At 37.3% G+C, this 15,944-nt stretch overlaps 1 protein-coding gene across 7 annotated transcripts; it reads right to left on the bottom strand.

Moving 5' to 3' along the window:
- Positions 1-1,793: 1,793 nt before the first annotated feature.
- On the bottom strand, positions 1,794-10,223 carry TCP2 (TEOSINTE BRANCHED 1, cycloidea and PCF transcription factor 2). Of its 7 annotated transcripts, none has more exons than XM_008227287.2 (5): positions 9,893-10,223; positions 9,731-9,774; positions 9,398-9,552; positions 6,876-8,888; positions 1,794-2,053 (listed from the first exon to the last, which is right to left on the bottom strand). In XM_008227287.2, exon 4 carries the CDS (start codon positions 8,416-8,418, stop codon positions 6,919-6,921), a length of 1,500 nt encoding a protein of 499 aa, XP_008225509.2. In that variant the 5' UTR covers positions 8,419-8,888; positions 9,398-9,552; positions 9,731-9,774; positions 9,893-10,223; the 3' UTR covers positions 1,794-2,053; positions 6,876-6,918. The 7 variants fall into 7 exon arrangements, with proteins under 7 accessions (XP_008225509.2, XP_008225511.2, XP_008225508.2 ...); XM_008227289.2 differs by having other exon boundaries at positions 9,464-9,552; positions 9,893-10,216; XM_089048225.1 differs by lacking the exon at positions 1,794-2,053 and adding an exon at positions 3,879-4,042.
- Positions 10,224-15,944: the final 5,721 nt, after the last annotated feature.

Raw genomic sequence — 15,944 nt, forward strand, 5'->3', positions numbered from 1 at the left:
TCCTGAACTCTATACATAACATGTGCTAAGAGCGTCTCCAATTATGACCCTTTTTTAAGTTTAATTTTTGCTTAAGAGCCTACAGAGTCTAGAGATATCCCGGTTTTAGAAGTTGAATTGGAAGCATTATTGGAGTCTAAATTTTAACTAATAAACTCATTTAGAGAGCTCATTCAAGATGCTCTAAATGCTTATGGATCGAATCGATTCTAATCCATCCCCCCGTGCCCTCTCTTTAAGGAGGTTCTTGCCTTCTTAGGCAATTTGAATTTTGAAGTTTGAGCTCTTTGACAAGCTACAAAATGAAGTGTGAATTATACGTATACATCTAGGCATTATCGTTTGGTCACATTCCGGACATGAGCTTTAGTATGCATGTGTGAATTAAAGCAAAAGTTACTTTGAATGTATGCTCTCAAAAGAAGGAAAGTACTTTGAAGAAGCTTTCTGAAAAAGCACAAAATGCATTTCGATAAATTTCTAGTGTTGAAAACTTCCCAATCTTAACATATGGATCTTCTTTTTTGTTTTCTTAAAGATCCAACAAAATCTGTCAACTTTTTTTTTTTTTTTTTTGGTCTGCACTGCATATATGGCTATCTATCAACTAATAATTATACTTTTCACTCACAGGTTTTCCATAATTATGTTTTTACTTTAGCCTGATTTGCATGCCTCACGGATTTCTGCAGTTAACAGTGACTGACAGACATTCATTCTAGTTGATGTTCTGGTTTTAGTTTTAGCTTTTGTCTCGAAATCTTTGCGTGGCATCTGCTAGCTAACCCATTGATACCTTCTGATAAATTGCATATTGATGTCGCTTGTGTATGCATAAAGCACTCCTAAGCATCTTGGACTATTTGAATTTTGAAGACTCTAGAAAAGAAAAGAAAAATCTGAAACTTCAGCTTGTATATCAACACATAAATGCATTTCAATATGTTTCTATGTTAAAAAATACAAGTGATATTGAAAGCTATTAAAAGAGGGGGTGATTGAACATAAGAAGTTGATTGCATGGATAAATATTCAAAACCTTCACTATCTAGTATATGATCCAACATATGGACCCATCAACTTAAACCATACTTTTCATTCGTCGTAGGCTTTCCAAAATCAATCTTCTTCCTCTTCTTCTTTTTTCTTTTTAAAAAAATAAATAAATTTGTCACACGAGTTTGAATCCAAAAATATCTTAAGCCTCACAAGTTTTGGGCCAGATTCGCGTATTTGAGGAGCTTTTGGGCTTACTCTCACTTGGGTTTCAACTTCCAAGTTCCAACAGCAAACTTTGTTGGGAAAACTCTCAAATTTTAAAGTTAGTTATATAATAACGCCTACAATTAAATTACTTTGGGGCGACTAGAAGTTCTGGAAATTAGATCATATCTGGTCTTCCCCAATTCACAAAATCAAGATATCCATTTTTAACCTTTAACCAAAAATGGTTAAGGTGTGAGATAACATAATTCAGAGACCTGGATGAAAAGAATAACGTTTTTGGCCTTCTAAGTATTGGCATAAAATGCAATAGGCTTAGAACTCAAATGATTAAGAGCATTTATCCATACGCATCCAAGATTCTAAGCATTGGCGTATGAAAAGACTAAACAAACATTTGCAAAGAATATGCTTGCACATATTGATGAGCGTACCAGGTATTATGGGTTTTCAAGTTGAACTTATCAAGTCCAAAATGTCAGCTTCAGGAGCCAAATAGTCACACGGTGTCTTCACTTAAATAATTGAAAAGATAAGACATTAAAGAACACTTGTAGAAAGGAAACAAATGAAGAGAAAAGAATAACTGCAATCGAATTGTCAGTTACATCTTCTTTCAAAACAGAGACGATGCTTTTGCACACATAGCTAGACAAATAAATACATATCCGATCGAATATAGCAAATTGAAGCTGCAAGACTTCAAAATGGTTAAAGCAGAAATACCAACAATTTCAGAAGGATAATAATGAGTATCATCCGATGCGGGGGAAGCATGCATGCATTCAGTTCACTCACAGGTGGCCACTGCTTCTTTAGCTTCACTTTCCTGCAACAATGAAGAAGAGATACATGGATCAATTACGAAGTAATCTAATGAACAAGGAGGTTTTCGCATAACAATAAAGTTTTCTTGGTTAATGAGTGAAGATTTTGATAATAATGAGGAGAACAGCAATCATTATGAGGGATTTCCATTTCCTGTACAATATTCCGTAATTCCATCATATAACTTTTGGTATAAGGATCCTAATATACAGAAGTTAGTCAGGCAGATATGATGCTTAATTTGAGCAGTGTAAATAACAGGGAAATTGACACTTAATTCACAGTTACTTGGAAACTCTTTTGAGAGTCTTGCATGCTGTAACATGGAAATACCATAAGCATCCTATATATCATGTCTACCCAACAAAAGCAATCATCAAGAAATAACTGTCATTAGAGATTTACTGAGACCTTCCCCAGCTAGGTTAAGTTGGTGCCACCTTTAACTCAAACAATTTCCTGACAGAAGTTGATCACTTTATGAAGGCTATTACAATCTTACTGTCATCAAGCAACTCCATTCACTCTCATTTAAGTGAATTCATAGGTTGGAAAACTTAAAGATCAAAAGCTGCACAACTGATATGAAGGTTTCAAGGCCTAAAATCTCACAAGTTCACAACACTATTAAAGGCAAGCATATGCAGCAATCACAAACAATACAAGGATCACAACCGACATGGACTAGGTATCCGAGAAACTCTTAAGATGATCAAGTATCCAATAACATGATCTGCCACCAGTAAAATCCTAAGAGATATCAAGTATTGGTCTGATCCCCACGATCACGAGTTCACAAAATCGACAGCATGAATTTCTCCTCTCTTCCCATGGTTAAAGCAGAATCTTGTAACTACTTGACATTAGACATCAAACCAACACTAATTTAATGAGACTGAAAAAACCAATGTAGAATGCACATAGGTGGGGTGAGGTTGATGATTCAAGTTTCTTCGGCCGCACGAGTTTCTTTTCCATGCAAAAAACAAAAATCATTGTGAACTCCATAGTAAAATTTGTGCTTAGCTTGTTCGATCTACTTAAAACAGTGTCACTAGCATACCTTTGAACAATCTGTTTAACTTCCTCAAAATATCACAAACAATGCAAAGCTTCTTTTACCCCTACCCTAGTTCTGAAAGCGATGCATCTACTACAATGCTAAACCAGGGATTAAGTACTTATTTATATACGGCTCGAAACTCTCAATTGCGGTTCAATCCTTTACGACAATCTCCCATGCACTTGTCTAAAGTATTTTTTATCTCACCATCTGACATACTCTACATCTATATAACATTTATTGAGGCTTATATCCTTTATTATTTGTTTTGCTCGTGCCCTAATCCTTCAATCTGGAAGGATGAAATAACCTTCTCACTGTCCCTTTTTTTCACAAATTTGTTTCCTTCCTTTTAAGCAATGAACTGTTGCAATATTATTTGCCTCATATTGGCTTGCCTGTATCACTTAACTAGCCAAACTAATACAAGTATTAAAAGAAAGAAATGCAGGAAATTTAAAGAAGACACATGCTTCATCTCTTTCTTCCAACTGCCATCTTATGAGGCTTCCTAGTGTGAGGGGTTTGTTTTTTGAGAAACACTGTTATCATTGTTGTTCTTATGTCAGTGTGAGAATGTGGTGAAGTGAAACAAACCAAGTTATAGTGATTCATGTGGTACCTTCATGTAATCAATTCAACACAAGAAGAACAGAAGAACATCTAGGAACTCCGATCTGTACCTATGACTAGGCATCTCGATTCTTTGTAGTTACACATATATTCACATATTATAATTTTAGATTCTCACAGGATACACACATCACCAAATATATTTTATTTATGGTATTATGGTCTCTCTCACATGGTACGTTTAAGTGGCACCACAAGTGACTTCGAGGTTCTGATAATTCCATCTTCAAGAAGCATGTCCCAACAAAACGTAGAACATGGTAGGATGAGAATCTCGAACAAGAATTTGCAACACTAACCAATACAAAACAAAAATTCAAATCAATTAGTCAAAAAGGTACTACTTTAGAATACTGGAAAACAATAGCTAAAGCTTTCAAGGAAGTCTAAAGAGTGAGACATAACCAAGCAAGCATTGAAAAGGTGATTTGCAAGAACTGGAAGCAAAACTTGGAGCTGGGAAAACCAAGAAGAAAGGGTATGTTCTATTGTCAAAGTCTCAATCTAAACAATTGATAAGTAGGTACTTGTCGAATGTGCGGTTCAGAATGATAGTTTAACACTGTAATATGTTAAATTCTCTTGACAATAGACCATTATTTGTACTTTATTATTGCTTTTGCTACCATAACTAACATAACCACTATATAGCCAGCTTTGTATTAAAAGGATGATCATATTTTACATCATTATAAGACTCAAATGATTACATGAAGCTTACTTGTTATGTAAACTTCCTATTAATGGCAGTTATTCAGATCTGCCACCAATTTGTCAAATACGGAATCTCTTCAATTTGAGATAAAACCATGGAAATAATATAATGGGGCCATTGTACAATTAAATGCTGAAATTCTTGGCTTGCCGAGTACAAGCATGGATCTCAATTCTAGAGCATATGACCCCGTAAACATATTACTAATAAATTCAAAATATTCTTTAGAGAATGATGAACTAGCTCCCTTTCCAATGTTGGAAGGATCCCGAGCCTCTGCATTTAGCATCGGTGCATTTACACACATTTAAAAGAATGCAAACCATTAAATTAATCTAATGATTTTAATAAGTCTATGTCAGCAAACTTGTATTAAACTAAAAACTAATTAGTTGCACGCAAACCACAACCACACCCTACCCCACACTACCAGCCATGGCTACCACCTCCGTCTCCCTCCTCTCTCTCCTTCCCCCTCCCTCCCTCCCTATTTCGGATAAGTGGCTCTCAACAAAGCCTAGGAATTGATAATATCAAATTCTTATCTTTAATACTATTTTCTCAACATCAAAATTACACCTGCAAAATCATAAACGACAAACCTGTCTCTTCCTCTCTCCATGATTGTACAATACCGTGTACATAATTCCTTCTTTTTGTTTTGCAAATAGAGAGAGAGGATGAAGGGGGGAGGGAGACGGAGGAGCAGCCATGGCTGGCACTGTGGATTAGGAAGTGGGGGAGGAGAGAGAGAGAGAGAGAGGAAGAGAAGGAGGGAGGGAGGAAGAGGGGAGGGTTGCGGGGAAATAATGTGGTGCAATTAATTAGCTTTTAGTTTAATACAAGTTTGTTGATGTGGACTTTCATCCCCTAATGACCCACTTACAAGAGAAAAATAATATTTCTACCCGAAGTATATGTATATATATGTATGGCATTTGAGGAGCTTTAATTAGATCACAATTTTACACTACAAAAACCATTGTCAACTATATTAAGTGATGTTAACACAATATGGTATATAAATATGGTAAGCCTAGCATTATCTTATACGTAAATATAAGTTCATGCTAAGTGTTAATTAATCACTTTAAAAATTGTGATCTCAAGCTTTCGTATATATGTAAATTATCTATTCTCCTATGTTTAAGGATTCGTTTGATAACATTTTTGGTTTTTGTTTTTTCTCAAGCAAACAAAAAAGGAAACGACATAGAAGAAAGGATAAATAGAGAAGAGCCATATGAGAAGTAGAAAGGGCTGAGACTGAATAAAACTGAAACTAAATTAACATCTACGATAAAAGATATTTTAGTTCTTTTACTCATACTTTTTCTTACCCTTCTATCATATTTCTTCTCCATTTCTTACCTTCTTTTCTTCTCCGGTGATGATTTTTACACACCTATTTTATACATTTGCATTTCTCCCTCTTATTTTTCTACTTTGTTAATTGTGTAAACAAAGTAATCAAAGCATAAAAGTAAGAGGGTTAGTGCAAACCGATAAAACAAGAGTATGAAAATCGCTACCCTTTCCATAAATTGGAACTTGTTTTCCCTTTTCATAATATATATACATTTTTATATTTCTCGTATAGATGAGAATGTATACATATAGATTAAAGCAACTTTACTAATCCCATAACAAATCTTTCTAAAACAGAAATCCAGCACTTGCATACGTGCATGGGCTGTACAGAGGAAAGGAACCAAAGCTAGGTCTCATGGCAAGCAAACAAAAGTGCTGAAAGTTTAGCTGTCGAATCTCCATGATAATTAGCAAAAGCAACAACTCCAGGCTCCAGGCAAACATATATATACAAGTAACGGCCGACAGTGCGCCGAGCAGTTGCCATGTGGTGCAGCTTGGAAGGGCAGAAAAGAACAAACTAATTAAGGATCCTAAAGCTAACCAGAAAAGGGGGCTCTGAGTGAAAAACACATGGCCCGGCCAAGTGCAGGGCAACACCTGTCAGCCATGGACTCATTACTTAGAAGATGCTAAGAGAGAAGGGAACCAACAAGAGAACAAACGAGGAGACAACCAGCCGATCCCCATTCACTCCAATCCATGCAGGAATCAAAAGCAGAGGCATACAATATATTATAGGTAACACCCATATAACGCTTGGCCCAATGGCCTCACTTGTTTATGATTACCAAGAAAGCAAAACAAAGGTTCAATGCAAAACACGTAAATCCAAAAAGGCAATCAGAAAAATTAAAAACAAAACAAATTAACATATGTGCTGGCTAGGTTATAGCTCTAGACTGTATCCTAGCTACTCAAATATCAGGCAAAGTTTATGAAACCAAACAATGCAAGCACAGAAACAGAGAAGAAAACAATGCAGCAACAAAGAAAATATTATATTATTGGGAAAAAAAAATTATGACTGTTGACGGTTACCAGAAAGAAGCTTAGATGGGCTGCCAATGACTGATCATGATCATCAGTGCTTTGCTTTTCCCTTGTGGTCTGAATGCCGGCTTCCGTCGCCGTAGGGATGTTGCAAGCGGCGATCAAACCCAGCTGGGAACTGCTGTTGGTGTTGCTGATGGTGGTGGTGGTGGTGATGGTGGTTCTCCATGGTTGGAGCCGCCGCGGCTCCGATGAAGAAGGGTACATTGGATGATCCGTCTATGGGAGAAAACCTCTGAAGGTGGTGAGGCAAAAGAGACGGTGATGAGGAAGAATTGGACTGAAGGGTCCCCCTATTGAAACCAGCAAGGCCGCCGGAAGAAGAGATCGAAAAATTCAGATTGTAGTCGCCGCCATTGCCCGGCTGCGACGACGTCGTAACGGGGATGAGGTGGTCGGGAACAAACGAGAAATGCTGAAGCTCCGGGTTGTGGTTGTGATGATGATCCCCAGACACACTGAACGGGGACACAACCGACATTGTCTGCGGAATGGAGTTCATCCCCAACTGGATTTGACCCGGGAACCCGGACGAGTGGTGGGTTCGGGTCGACGAGGACAGCCCGAGAAGTCCGGAACTGAAGTAATCCATCGGTCCCCCTCCTCCTGCCGCTGCTGCCTTGTGGAACAAAATGGGCTCGCCGCCGCCGCCGCCGTGGTTCTGCTGCTGATGAGCAGCTGCGGTTGGACTATTGTTGTTGTTGCTGCTGTTGGTACCGATGCCACCAGTGAGAAGCTCGGTGAACGAAGCGCTTTGAGAAATGGAGTTGTTCAAGTTGCTGCTGTTCTGCTGGGGGTGGTGAGCAATGTGTGAAGCTGACTCGTTGCTCTCCTTCTCCTTATCCTTGGCTGCTCTCTCCCGGGCACGCTCCCGGGCCTTGACCCGGTTCACCCGAATCTCGGACCGGGAGAGAGACAGCCCGGATCCCTTGCTGGTCTCGGAATTACTAGAACAAGCAGATTTGGACAGAGAAAGGTACTGGCTTTGGTTCTGAGTCTGGTTCTGGTTCTGATGGTGATGATAATTGGGGTCGCCATGGCCGTGCCCCTCGAGCTCAACCTCAGCTGAATCAAACCCATGCTCACAACTCGCCCTCTTCTCATCACTGAGCTGCTTGGGAGTGTCAGGGAAGGAATTGTTGAGAGATGGAAGCTCAGCTATGGCCTCAGCAGCAGCTTTGATCAGCCACTCCACTGCTTTGCTGGGTTGGTCGTAACCCAGCCGATCTTGAAGATCATAGAACTGAATGGCTGTGGTTACAGACAACCGTACCCTCCGGTCTCTGAGTCCCTTTGAAGTCCACACCTTGCTGTGCCGATCTTTGCCGCCGGAGGCCCTCGAGACGCGGATGATGCGGGAGTGGTGCCACCCGCGGAGGCGGTTGCCGGCGTCCGCAGTGGTATCCCTCTTGAAGTCTAGGCACGATGGGTCTTGATCTTCATCGTCGGCAGCTGGGTTAGTGGCTCTGCTACTGCCATTTCCAATTCTTGGGAACTTACAGGCTTGGGCTTGAATCTCCTCCACCTCCATATCAGTACTTTCATGCCTTTCTCAAACAAAGACTCATTCAATTTGGGGACTTTCTTGTTTTTTTTTTTTTTTTTTTTTCTTTTTGGCTCTGCAACCACCAGCTGCTCTCTAGTAATATCTATAGAGAGAGAGAGAAGGGGGGGTTGAATTTGGGAGAGTGAGTAAGTAGTATTTTAGAGAGAGAAAGAGGATGTGGTGGTGTGATGAGAGGAGTGCAGGTGGGGTTGCTGTGTCCTATGCATTGATGACGATAATTCAGAGAGGGTACTTTGGCTGTGTTGTGATAAAAAGGCCTTTTTTACGCTGGTGATATATCACGGTCCAAGTCAGGGGGCTCTCTCTCTCTCTTCTTTCTCTCTCTCTCGTCTAAAGCTTTTTGCAGTTTTGCAGAGTGCTTTCAAAAGCAAGCAGCAAACCAAAGCCTGCAAAATTTAGTCTTCAGAGCCTCAGCCTCTCTCAGCCTCTCAGCCCTGCAAACCCAACAAAGCAAAACAGTCAAATTTCCTTTCCCATTTTTCTCTTCTTTTTTTCTTCCAAATTTAAAAATGACAACAAAGAAGATAAGTACCTAATATATATATACATATATATATGTATATATATATCATAAAATACAGAAGTAAAAGCCCCTTTTAATTATACAACAAAAACACAGTCACAGACTCAGAGCTCAATGCCTAAACCTAACAAAAGGGTTTTAAAGAAGATGAGCTTTAAATATAACCAAAGTAGAAACAGAAAAAGAAAAAGAAAAAAAAGACCTATCCTCCCCCTTCCCTCTCCCCCATAAACCTCTGATGTATGTGAGCTCTTTTCTGCTTCAGATTCAAGTTGAAGCACAAAAGCAGAAGCAGTAAACAGCTTCTGCTTCCTCATTATATATGCCAAGACATATTCTTGCTCCACGCTATATATATTAAGCAATAACACACCAACAGCAACAGTGTTGGTTTTAAAATATGGGGAAAAAAATTCAAACCTTGAACAATGTTGTGTGGGTTTTGATTTGGTACAGGTGTCAAAAGCTCTGATTGTTACAACTTACAAGTACAGCCAAACAAACGTAGAGCAGTGTGATTCTTTTGTCTGCAGATTCATAAGCACTTGAGATTTGAGCATCCAAAGCTCACAGATCTGCGCATTAAAAGGTGATGGGATCAGTTCCTTTGCTGCAAAAACATCAATTAAAACAAAACCCTTCCCATTGCCTCCCCTTCCTCTCCCTCCAAAATCTCCCAACCCCCCATGCTAGTTACAAAATTTACAAATATAGGTCATAATAATAACTAGAATTAAAGCTGTAAAATTCGACCTAAACAAAGAACCAGGCTTTTTTTACACACAACTCCTGGCTGCCTGTAAAGATCAGAAACCACCATTAACTAACCTAAACAAAGAACCCAGAAACAAAAAGGTTGAAAATTTGAGCTTTGTTTTGCATAAAGATGACAAATTGAGTGACAAAAAGACTCACAGAAGCTACACGTGTGCTTGTGAGCTTAGAATTGGAGATGGGTTGGGAGGAGGGAGGGAGGGTGTTAGGGTTTTTGGTGTGTTTGGCGGGTAAGAAAATAACCAGAAAGAAAAAAAAAAATGGAAATGGAAAATGGGAAATTGATGTGGAGTGGAGGGAGAGGTTCAAAAACTGAAAACTGAAAAAAGAAAAGTTGGGTTTTTAAAGGGTTAAGTAGTTGAAGTGATGAACAGTGAACAGGAAGAAGAGGAGGAGGAGAGAGAGAGAGAGAGTGAGTTGGTTTGCTTCTTCCCCATTTGAGCAAATCACCGGGCTTATCGGGAAAGGACAGCACACAGCGCCGTTCTCTCCACTTTATAGATATACCCTCTTATCTCCTTTTTACCCCTCGTTCGCTTCCTTTTTACTCTATTACCCTTGACCTTTATTCAATTGTTAATTTACTTGATTTTCTTGGCCGACCATATTTTAATTCCGACAAGAAAACTAGAAAAGGGCTACTAAATATAAAATTTGTAATTTCCATCATTTAGAGGAATGAGGAGCTTTGAACTAATTTAGGTCAAATGTTCCCTTCCACCCTACATAACCATTTCTATTAATTTTTTCGTATTTCTCATAACATCGATATTTCCATCAAGCTTTTAGTTTTTTTTTTCCCCTTTTGCTACATGTTTTCATTGAGCTTGATTTTGAATAATCTCAACTGTCGAAATGCTTGCGAAGTTAGATAAAGGAACAAATGAATAAAAGTATGTGTTTGATAACTAATTTATATATCTCAATTTATACAGAAAACAAAATAACCCCGAAGTATAAAGGAGCAAAATGTAACTTGCAACACAGAGTTCTACAAGATATATATATATATAGTTATTCTTTTATTATAAGCAAGAAGAAGTAGTAGAAAATACATGGCGTATGCACGATAATAATATATGGATGTCCGGAGAATTTATATACATATATATGGCTGCAGAGAACATGGCTTACCATTATTGGAGTGCAGCCCATGTTAGGAGTAAACTGTACAAATTTAGGTTGCAAAGTTCTATTCTACCAAAAAAGCTGAAAACCCATCAAGTGAAATCAGACTACTTTAGATCCCCCCTAATTAAATAAAGCAAGAAAATCTAGAGGGTTTTCTGACCCCTAAATCAGATACCACTGCTTTAGACTTGTATACGTACTGCCTTAGTTTTCAGCTACCACTGGTATTAGCTGTCATCTAATTAGAAGCAAGTCTGCCTGCTCATCTAAATAATGTCCACCAAAAAAGATCTGCCTTTGATAGCTTTTAATTGTTTGATGAATTGTGGACTGATTTGTTGGTTTTAGGATTTGTATATTCTCCACACAGCTCTTAGTTGTAAAGGGTTTTTCTTTCGGTTAAGTTTCAGCAGTCATTATACATGAAGCTATCTCCTTCCTTTGCAGTACTATACCCAGCTACTTTCTTAGATATTACACTGTGTGAGTGTGATATGCGTACTTTGAAATCAAGGACAACAGCTAACCAACCTTGAATCAGAGAGCACAGTAGTGACTAAACAGTACTCTTTCCCGATACGTGCTTAGATGTGTTCAAGCAACCAACTTCACCATCTTCATCAGTCGCGGCAGCAAGAGAAAAGTTCAGGTAGAAAGTTCTTGATCACATAACAACACGGCAGAATGAGCTGCATACAGTGAAAGGAACCCTAATTGATTAGGGTAGGAAATGGTAACATTGTAATTGTAAGTTAAGCAAGAGGGTTAATGACAGGGATGACAAAAAGGAGAGCACCTTCACACAAAGTCTCCCAGAAATGATGTGAAAAAGAAATAAAGGAGTTTGCCACCACCCAAATGTCGAGTCGAGAACTCACTCATCCTCCCCCCCAACCCCAAACTACTCAAATCAGACTTCAAAAAAATAGTGTTTTGTGGGGGTGGTTTATATTTAATTCAGCTGATATTATGTTCAATCAAGGATTTAAGATTTAATTAATGGGATGAAACTTATTGGTCCGTACGGGTATGATGTGTCTCTTTCCTACTAGTACCCATCCTCAATATATAATATGATATTCCATAATTTAATTATATACAAGGTGGCAGCATTTGATGGGCCATGGATGCAGCAGCAGCAGAAAACCCCATTATGTAATGCATGATCTCTTTGCTGTAAAAAATAATAACAATGTAGCAACAGGAGAAAGCAATTATTTGGCCACTCCCCTCATGAATTGATTTATGGTGCACCTCAAGGGCATTAAATAAAAAGAACATACCATATAGTTTTTTTCTCATATAATTTAGTTACATGTATTTTGGTGTAACAAGGGAATTGATGACATAAGTACTAATATAGTACTCTCATATGAAAAAATATATATATGTTTGTGTGTCTGGTGAGGCAAGCTACATGACCCACATCCTCATATGCACAAGCCGACACAAATCCCTTGTAGGCCACTAATTTCTGTGGAAAGATTATAAATATTGTACTATATGTACAATATATAATAATAAAAGTATTTGTTCAATCGAATTTGTGTTATCATTTTCACATCATCTTTCATACGTTCATCACATGTCAGTGTGGTGATATAAATCGTAAGTACCATAGCGTGATTAGAGTTTTTCTCGTAATAATGTTACATAAATGATGGTGATAATGACAATGAAAGCAATGCTCAAGGCAACGTACGCCAAAATTGGTGGAGATAAGGAGGGCCTTTTTCTCTTAGTGTATGTGATTTGTTAAATAAATTTGAGAAGTTTTGTATTACATACTGTCTTATGCTAAAGCATGAGAAAACATCACTCCTGACTTTGACATGTGGATTTATCTTTGAAAGTTAAAGTCAAAACTGTCCCTTTCTCTGGACTTATATCACTTGATTATATTTAACTGGATGGCACATTTCGTATTGGTAGTAAGTAAGGATAAGAAAGATACCACACTGGATTGTCTGGTGCCCATGTTTTTTTTATTAAAGCCAGATTACAATTGTATGTATATATATATATATATAAATTTTAAAAAAATATTTCATTTTCATGGCACTACAAGGTGGAGTCTTTTTACATAAACACAATGTGTTGTGAGTTTTTTTGTGTGTGTCATAACTGAAGTAAATCTTTTGCCTTTGTGATCCCTAACTAGGTCGGATCCATTAAGACGTGAGAAATACAAACGGATTTCACCTCTATTCAAAATGTGATTAACAATGTAATCAGTAAATTCAAATTTTTATTTTGATGACATTACACAAACACTTTTGAGAAAGAAAAAAAAAACCTTTTAAAGACCTCATATGTAATGCTCTGATAACACATTGGCACGAATAACCTAGCCTACACAATATCTATGAGAGCAGTAGTCACGGACATCCATGGCGCATATGTAACATTTACGAATTTTTTTATTAAAAAAAGAATAAAAATTTTAATTCCAAATTAATGTTACTAAATAAGTGGAGGGGTACAGTTAGGCATGAAAAATCAGAAATTAGTGGCAGTAGTGTAGAGAAAAATGAATTAAGCAACAAAACTATTTCGTTAATTAATTTCCCATGATTAAAACGGAATCATATTCTTTTGTTAACGTCAGACAGCTTTACAAATTAGACACATAAATTAAAAACATGAAGGAAAATAATAATAATAATAATAATAATAATAAGGGAAAATAGTAGGTTTTGTTGGTTATCCAAAAAAATCAGAGCAGTATGCATAGTCTCCGACAGTAATTACCAAAAAGCGAAATTAGATGTACATGTTTAGATTAATTAACTACAGAAAAGCTTGATTAATTAAGAGGGCGTGTTCTCGAAGTTCCATGCTAAATCACTTGCCGGGTAAAAAGAAGCCAACATTTGTTTAATCCTCCCCAAAAGAAAGAAAAGAACCCACTTTATGCAGTACAAAACAATTCCTTTATCGTTTATGAGACATAACACTATAATAATAACATAAAGAACAAACTTGTAGCTCGACTGGTTAAGAACGATTATTCTTGCATCGGAAGTTCTGAGTTCGAATTCACACATTTCTAATATCGCTTTTATAAAAATATCAGAGTAAGAAACACACAAATTATTTAGTACTAATCACTAAACAAAAACCAATTATATGTACTATTAGTTAATAATGTTAATTAAGTAATTAATTAGTTAAAGGTATAAGGTGGTGAGTGGGAGATGCAGAAAAGTGGGTTAGTTTTGAGTTGATCAAGGCAGATGAGAAGCTTAAAAGCCAAGTTGGTTTGTGTTGTGTGTGTGACAGAGACTTTGTGACACGCTCGAGAGAGAGAGGAGGCAGGGGCACGTGTCGTGGTTGAAAGGGAAGGGAAAGGAGAGGGAGAAGGAAGAGGGAAGTGTGTGTGTGTGTAATGCATCAATGCGTTGGGTGAGTAATCGATGAGTGGATGAGGAACAGAGACCGGAGCACGTGTCACGGTCTTCGTGAAGCACAGCACAGTACAGCACATCCACCCTTTCCCTCCTTCAACTTCTGTTTTTCTTTCTTTCTTTCTTTGTACTTGTTTTACCTTTACTCCATTCGTAGCCCTAGGTTTTTTCACTTTTTTCAGTTTGGAATATCAATTATTTGTGATAGCAGAAAAGAAAACTCCCCTCCTTTCAAATCAAAACAATGATAACATAATCTAAATTATTGAGATTCATATCCGTACCCGGGTGGGTAATTTTTGACCGAATATAGACAAACGGTTATAATTTAGTTAAGGATGCGTGGATGAGTGATTATAGCAATAGCACTATTCATTTAGATTTTTATTTTTATTTTTACAATTATCAGTGTGTTAATAATTAGAATTTAGCTAAACATGCATCGTCGAGTAATGAGTAACTGTAACATTATTCATTTAGATTTATTAATGTTAACACACATTAATGGTCAAAGTTAAGCCAAACACATCTAGTGAGCTACTGTAGTATTATCTGTGAACTCACAAACACAGGACCATATAGGAGCACACCAAAAATATGGACTAATCCAACGGTAAAATAATATTACATATAATTATAACCTTTTTTTAGGGTACTCAATAACCATTGCCTTTTATTTCAAGGGTAACCCATTACCGAATTTGACATGAAAAAGGAAAAAAAGAGAATCTTGTGTTAGCAACAATCAAGGTCAAAGTTCAAACGGACATTTCATTGAATATACTTCTGAAATCATATATGTTGGATTAATGTTGGTTTCTATCATTTTCAAATCAGCATATTTCTTGAATTAATAAACTCTTTTTGTAATTATAATAATTTGACTGGATTTATAAAAAGAAGAAAGCCATGTTTGCTTGTGCTGCACTAGAGAGGGCTCATCGGCCAATCCGAAGCCCTGAGAAAAAGAAAACTAAAAAGCTTCTTTTAGTTTTGATGGGGCATGCGCCAAGCTTGGATGGATTATCTGCTAATCTCAGTCTTAACAAACATGCTCAATGATGTACACGCACAAGCTCACTCATTAATTAACATTATATTTATATTCTCTCCTAAATCCTAATAATATCCCCCCTGGCCATCGTACTGGATGTGCTTCTTTTTATGGCAGATTAAATATCATATCTCAATTTAATCTTGTTTTTCTTTGAGAGCAATTGATCAAATGCTAATGTAATTTATATGCACTTTCCGTATAAAACTAAGAAGGGATAATGTGATAATTATATTCTTAACACGTCTCCTTACGTGTAACCGGATGAATCGAACTTGTTGACAGCACGAGAAGAAAAAGAAAAACATATATTTTATAATGAAAATGAAAATCCAGAAGGGGTTTCCAAATACAGAAAGAGATGTGATTAGCAAGTGAAAGCTACAAGTGGTCGGTTTACTCTTATAGCAAGCTAGATATAAATAAATAAATATTACATATCTCTAGCTAGATATTTTGAGTTTGGTAGAGAGATAAAATCCAAGCCTAGAAGTTTGACTATTTTTTCCACAGGCTCAGGGGTTTTTTTTTCTTCCTGCTTTCGTGCAGTCAAAAATGGACCATGCATTTGGCTGCCTGCCTGCTTAGAACTTGGTTTGCT

This window comes from Prunus mume, linkage group LG3 (genome assembly GCF_029339155.1).
Source record: "Prunus mume cultivar Tortuosa linkage group LG3, ASM2933915v1, whole genome shotgun sequence".
NCBI lineage: Eukaryota > Viridiplantae > Streptophyta > Magnoliopsida > Rosales > Rosaceae > Prunus > Prunus mume.

Bases quoted from the DNA above. Each gene is read 5' to 3' on its own strand.
- TCP2 (XM_008227287.2), bottom strand. From the start codon at position 8,418: ATGGAGGTGGAGGAGATTCAAGCCCAAGCCTGTAAGTTCCCAAGAATT.